The 7,478-nt window shown below is 32.4% G+C and overlaps 1 protein-coding gene across 1 annotated transcript in view; it reads right to left on the bottom strand.

Annotated features, from left to right (window-relative positions):
* Positions 1–7: 7 nt before the first annotated feature.
* Positions 8–7,478, bottom strand: part of LOC132751677 (lysosomal Pro-X carboxypeptidase-like) — a 28,695-nt gene continuing 21,224 nt past the window's right edge. Inside the window, exons 8-9 of the mRNA XM_060741895.1 lie at positions 1,606–1,793; positions 8–561 (exon numbers count right to left, since the gene is read on the bottom strand). Coding sequence (XP_060597878.1) covers positions 393–561; positions 1,606–1,793 — 357 coding nt within the window. The 3' untranslated portion in view covers positions 8–392. The remainder of the gene's footprint in view (positions 562–1,605; positions 1,794–7,478) is intronic.

The raw sequence follows: 7,478 nt of genomic DNA, 5'->3' as shown, positions 1-7,478 counted from the left end.
TATTTCTTAAAAACTGCTAATATATGGTGTTTTCTTTGCCTATGTCTAAAAGGTCAGGGTCGAGGAGCATTTATTAGAGAATATAAGTACTTAAATTTTACCTCCAGACCATAATTTTTAAAACATAGAAAATACTTCACTAATTAGTAATTATAGAAGACGTTGGAAATAAAGTGTATTATTCAATGCCTTTCAGATAGAATTACAGTATTACATGAAATAATTAATGATAATAATAACAGACACACATAACTAGAACATCTGTAGTGATGTTTTGTGGAGAAATATAGTAGAAACTGTTTATGGAATAGTGTATTTATCAGTGGCATATACATTATATACACCAACCCCTTGTCTAGACTTATCATCTTGCACTTGACCTAACCACATCTTTAGCAGATTTTTTCCGACTGTCGAGCATCTAAAACAGAGGGTGGGTCAAGAGGATTGGCTGCTCGTAAATCTAGATGGTGCGCACCCGACTCTATCAACAAAGGCACAATAGAAGAAGATGGACTTGTGGTTACGCCACCAGATGACCAGGGGTCAAGAGCTCCGTTTCTGAAATGACATAATATCATGTAATAGTTTGTATACTGTGACAATTCTAATCTGTAATATCATTGTATTTACAGCTGCCTCTTTTGATATTACACAGCTGATTACATTATATATGTTTTATATTAATTTGTATGACATTTTTCCTCATATGTTACCTGCCTTACCGTTTCTTCTGCTGAATTTAAGTAATAGACTTATCCTGTTTTGAATTTGAAACTGTTCATTTAATGATTTTGGGATTTTAATTTAAATACAAACAGTATAGAGCCCATTATTGTAATGGATTATTATAAAATGCAAAAATTGAGCTGCTAACAGTAGAGAGCCTGATCAAACTGCACAGATGTGCAGGCTGGTCTAGCTCTGTACTGGTGGCAACGGCTAATCACTTTCTGTTAATGCAGGTAAATAGCTATAACATACTTGAAAGACCTAATGGGTTACCAGTCTCTTTACACTGCCTGACAGTCAAATAGATGTGACCATGGTCAGTTTGATCTCAAATTATTTTAATAATAAAATGCAAGATAAGATCCATGATATTTATGCTTTATGAAATAAAATTTGTTACATCAGTGATCAACAGCATTAATCTTTGACCTTACGACATCAATCCATCAAGTTCAAAATAATTATATTTTCTTTGATAACAAGTTAGAGCAGCCTCTACAGAAAAAAAAATCATATATAGAACTTTAATCACTGAAAATAAAATATCAAAGAATAATTTGTACTAAGACATCAGCATGCTTGGGTTTGAGTGATCTGCTCTTGAAAACAAGCAAAAACTCATTTTCAGGGGCAGATAAGTCAATAGAAGGATGGTGATCCCCATTTTATTTCATAAATATGTTCACATCATAATTCACTTGTTTATGCATTTTTTTTATGTAATTCTGTTCACTAGTTCAAATTTCCTTCTTTGCCTCTGTAAAAATAAAGAACCTACAGGAAATGCCTTTAAATGACTCTTAACACAAACAAGACCTGTAATAGTTGCATGTTCTCAAATTTGAAACTTGGTAAGAAATAAAATAAACATACCTAAATATAATATTACTGGCTGTTTCTAAACTTTTACCCCAGTACTCAGAAACTATCCAGTTTTCTCTGGGATATGTTTTCCATCTTTTATGACATTGCTCACTAAACTGTGTAAAGTTCCACGGACTTGGCTCAAACATATCTTGCTTGCCATCTGCACATATTGGCATAACCATCTCAGTGCAGCTCTAAAAAATTCATGTAGAAGATTTTGATATATATAATTATCTAACTAATTATTTAATTACTTAAATTAAAATTATTTAACTTATTATTAAATAACTTTGTAAATCATGGCCTTTTCATAAATAAGTCTGAGCAATCCACAAAGAAATGCCATCGACACTTAAAAAAAGAGAGAAATTGAGGTGTGACAGAATTAACAAGGGTTTTAAAATGTTTAAAGCTATATATCTACTGCCTGCAGTTTACAAGTGTTGTTAGAAATTTTACAAAAGAAAAGTTACAAAATAGCCGTATGAAAAAAATATGTTGGTATATTTCCTTATCAGCGAATGGAGAATGCACAAAATCATTGCTAAACAGTTAAAATCCTATTTAAGATAGCAGTATAATATTTTGTTCCCGAACATTTGATCATGTTACAGTACAGTTTTCATGTTCATCTTATTCATTTAATTATTGATGGGACAAATAACAGGATGTTATGAGATGCATTTGAAGTACAGACATATTACCTCATCACAGTATTCTTCTGAGGCATAAAATCTGCTGAACAAGGCCCAGAACTTAAATGTTTAGCAGTAGGCATCACATTATGGTCCTATACATATGTTACATAAATCATTTCCTATGGGTCAAGAACTTTAAACATTATCATGTAGAATGCCCAATATTATTCATTTCAAGTGAATTCAATATATAAATTGCTATTAAATTTCATTTTGCAGAAGCATTGAATGAAAACTGTAATTTTCCTCAGTGTATGTGACTTTTATCCTTGAAGAAACAATATTTTGCTTGTGTCAAAGTTTTAAGAAATAATAAGAACTCACAGTGTTTTCATCCACTGAACAAAAAAAAATTGCTTATCCCTGAGTTTTTGAGATTTCGGGTTCATTTGTCCTCTTACATGATATTAATAAGTCCTTTTACCTTCTTACATTAAGTCAACATATACATTGTACAATTTTCCTCCTTTAAATGTATTTATTGCAATTTAAATGTTATAGTTGTAAGCTTAAATTAGTTTTGCACGAACATTTCTGTGATTGTTTGCTTGATTGGGTAGCATATGGCGAAGTTCCAGCTTTACCGAAGGAGGAAGACCTCAGGTGCCCTTCAGTGCATTATTTCATGCACAAACAGGCATCTGAGTAGAACCACCGGCGTTTCATAACCTATCTTGATTACTTCATCACATGACATACTCCAAGGTCCCTGTCGGGTTTCACACCCATAATGGTGAGGTGCAAGTGGTTTGAAGTCAATAACATTAACCATTCACCCACGGACACCCCTACAATTCCTCGAAGTGTATATGTCAACTGTATATGTAATTGAAAGGCCGATAGATACGCCACCCGAGGACTTCACATAGTATTGTACAGATCAAATTGTCCACTCACCCAACCCTTAAACTATTGTTAGTCTTAGACAATTTCTACTTTTTTATAATAGCCATTAATTTATTTAATATAAGATAAGCAAAAGTTAAAAAGTACTTGTAACTGTTTCAGGTTTTCAGTGCATTTGGAAAAGCAAGTTTTTGTCATAATTGTCAGTAAAACTTCTGTGTAGATATTGACATGTTGATAATCAAGATAATTGTTTATTTTACAGGCTGTTAGCTTTAAAGATTTCAGAGGTTCACCCTTCGCAGACATAAAGTGTTATCATATAATGTACTGACGGTATTAAACAATACTAAAACAATGCAAAAGCCTTTATCCTATTTTAGTGTTGTTTATTCTGCCCTAGACTACAGGTGTCATACCTCTCGTTATGCAATTATAAGTTTTTTTATTTAAGCAAAGCGAATTAGAAAATATTTTACTTTATGACAAATTTGACTACTTATATTATACTTTATGTTGGTAAGAAATGATTGCTTATGCCTTGCATAGTACGTTTTTGTATTTGCCCACATCATCATGTTAGTGATAGGTTAAGTCCTTCAATATTTAATAGGAGTTAACTAGTTATTGCACTAAGGTGACGATATGTCATTTGTACAGTTTGTACAGCATTAATAGTATATATGTATAAATTTGCCTCACTGGTACTATGTTACCGACTGAAGTGTTCCCTGATAACAAACAAGTATGATAAACTATGAACTTAAGAAAACACCTTTTGCTGATCATACTTTTAAAACTTATAAAGTATAATCAATATAACCTCATAAATCAGGCGTTATCTTTTATCCAATTTAAACTTTGCAAACATTATATATTTGATAGCTAGATAATACATTGTGCAAAATTATACACATCCCACCAATGTAAAGGTGTGCAATTTCATAAACAATTAGATTACAATTTTAGATTGCTCGGACACCCGAGATACAATGCTAGAAATGTCTGCCTTTTCTAGAAGCAAAAGTACATTGTAGGTCACATTCAAGGTTATGATTTAAGGTCTAATATAACTCTCTGGCACAAGTTGTTGTCCAAACTTATATTTAAGCTGAAGGTTTTAAAAATTGGTTATTGATTTTACATGCTCAAAATCTATGGACAGTTGCCTTGAGGAGTTTCTCTATACAATGTAAAGTCTTTGCAAAATAGATGACCATATGAGCAAAGGTATCTTTTATCTAAGGGGCATGTTTTGTATCACTTTTGTACAAGTCAACAATCTTATACTACAAACTAAATATCAAAACACAAGGTATTCTAGTTTCTGAGAAGTTAGGAGCCAGTACAAGTCAACATTAAAAAGTGAAATAAAAGTGTGGCCGCCATTTTTATGTAACTATTATAGAGGTCCACTATGTAATGCCACATTAAATAGATTTGAACTCTAGGCGAAGTTATGTCACAATGAATTCAATGATATTTTCTAAGTAATGTAAAGTTAGTAGACATTTTTGACCGAATGAGCATGGTTTAAGAATCACTTATGTAGAAGGTTACATCTAAGTTTTGGACATTTTAGTATCTTATGAGAAACTATATATTTGATATTTTAGCTTTATGTCATTGCACCTTCACAAAATATTTTTTATATTCTTTCCAATATCAGTCTATGCAACTTGTGTGACCTATGAGTGCAGGGACTGTTTGATCATAGGTGGTACTTTATATACAATGTAACTTGAAATACAGATGCTTGAGTTACATTTGTGCAACAATGTGCATTCTCTCTTAACGCTTGGTAAATGTGCCCCTACATTTTGTAAAGAAGTATATTCTTATGTACTGATATCCCATAAACCTTTGTTGGATTTCTTATGCAAATAAACATTATTTGTTAAAGCACTTTACCCATAACGGCCATCATAAACGTTTCTGATTTCAACAAGTCAGCTCAGGAAACATGAAATAAAAATTATATATTAAAATGTGACAGATTCTGCTTCAAATAAAAGTGAATTTTAAATGGAAAATTTAATAACATATATAAAGACAGACTTTACATAAACAAGATGGCTGACAGTGTACCAGGAAAACTTTTAGACTTTACAAATCAACCAAACAAGGAAGTAACAAGTGGCTATATATTTTGTGACCCTTGTTACCAAGATGGAGAGGAAAAGGAAGCAGAAGGATTCTGTGTGGAATGTCAGCATTACCTTTGTGGTCAATGCTTCAAGTACCATTGCCTTCCTAAACCGATGAAACATCACAAATTGCTAGGGAAGTCAGAAATGCCAAAGAGAAAGGTTGATGCAAGTCTCTCTGAAACCTGTTCACATCATGAGGGAGAGATGATTAAATATTACTGTAAAACACATGAGACAGTTGGCTGCAATTCTTGTATGATCATAAACCACAAACCATGCCTTGAAATCTGTACCCTCACAGATATTGCTAAAGATGTGGACATATCACCTGCATATAAAGAGTTCTGTACAAGAATGGAGGCAGCGAAGACTAACCTAGAGGATCAGATAAAAACAGCAAGAGAAAACATAGCAATAAGTAGATCTTGCAGAGAAACGGCTCTTTCTGAAATTAAAAAGTTACAGCAGAAAATCAACATGCAGTTTGAGTTGCAGAAGCAGGAACTTGCAAACGAATTGGAGGAAAAGGAGAATAATGAAGTTAAAAAATTGAAAGAAGTCGAAGATTCAGCCAATGATTCAAAGCATATTCTAGATAATCTGAAAGAAGATTTTCAAATTCTAGAGAAAACAAAACAAAGCAAACAGCTATTCGTTGCATTAAAGAAAAATCAAGAAAAACTAAACACTCTTGAACAAAAAGTGATTGATATACGAAATGAAAACAAATTGGACCAATATTGTTTTATTCCAAACAAGTTCCTGACAAGTATGCTGAGAAATGTAGATGCTCTTGGTGAACTGTGTGTAAAAGGGGAAACAGAAACAGAAGAGGATCTGAAAAGTTTCTATGGAAACTATCCTGAATATGGAATTCCAAAAGGATGCATTATATCAAATGAAAATTTTATCATACTAGACACAATTTACAATCGTATAAGGCTGTTTGCAGTAGATGAACATACACTGATAACAGAGAAAGACTTAACATCATGTCCATGGGATATTGCATCTATTGATGAAAACAAGTTTGCATTAACATTGCCAAATGAAAATAAAATCAAAATCATGTCTGTTGAAGATGAAGTCATTAAAGTGGAAGACAAAATCAGTGTTGATGCTAGATGTGAGGGAATACACTTTTCAGAGGACAAGCTGTATGTGGCATGCAGTAAACCTGCACAAGTTTTAATTCTGAATATGACAGGAACAATAATCCAATGTTATAGAAAAGATCAAGTAGGTGAGAAGTTGTTCAAGCAACCAGCTTATATATACTTCCATGATGAAAAGAAACTGATCTGTGTCTCTGACAGAAAGGCAAGCTGCATTGTAACTATGGCAACTGATGGGAGAATGCAAAAAGTATTCAGAAATAAAGATTGGAAAATGCCTCTAACAGTGATAGCAGATGACGATGGGATCTTAACTTCAGACTTCGAAAAAATGAAAACATCAAACATAAATTTAACTACAGGTGAATATCAAGAAGTTAAAGACTTAGGATTTTATTTTTGCAAATATTCAGAACGAGAGGAGGCAATATTAACAAGCTTCATGATCATAAGTGCAGATAAGATAGATAATCAATGAAACATTGATAATGACTAACATTTCAAAAAAAAAATTCTTATATATACTACTACTGACTGGTTTTACGTTTTTATAATTGGTGTAGAGCATTAAATGACTGTAACAAGCTATTTTTCATAATAACATAAAGTTTTAATCTCATAGTTGCCAATAGTACAGCATTGCAAAGAAATATGAAGTAAAACTAATCTTCTGTTGAGACTTGATTGTGTATCAGTCTTGTGGTTTTTAGTATGGTAACCATGTCAATGGTTACCATCATACACTCTGGACAAGATGCCTGAATTGTTTAGTTTAATTGGTTTATGTAACTAAATCATCCTTTACCATCATAAATATTTCAGGAATCAGTCTGTTTGATTCTGTTATGGTAACTTAGTCAATACTTGTCGTCATACATATAGAAGGTATTATTTTGTTAGTTAACACTAGGATAACTTCCAAATATGGAAATGCTGGTGCAGAATCTTCTATGGTGATTCAGAGTTTAAATTTAGCTTGAGACTTCTTATTTTGGGTTTAATAATGGAAATATTTTTAAACCTGTGGGCGCGATCTCTCGGAAGCATTAACTTCAACATTTCTACGATGA

The sequence above is a fragment of the Ruditapes philippinarum genome, unplaced genomic scaffold (genome assembly GCF_026571515.1).
Source record: "Ruditapes philippinarum isolate M1 unplaced genomic scaffold, ASM2657151v2 ctg11479_1_1_1_1, whole genome shotgun sequence".
Taxonomy (NCBI): Eukaryota; Metazoa; Mollusca; class Bivalvia; order Venerida; family Veneridae; genus Ruditapes; species Ruditapes philippinarum.
The sequence above is the reverse complement of the archived record's forward strand: the minus strand, read 5'-3'. Positions and strand labels throughout refer to the sequence as shown.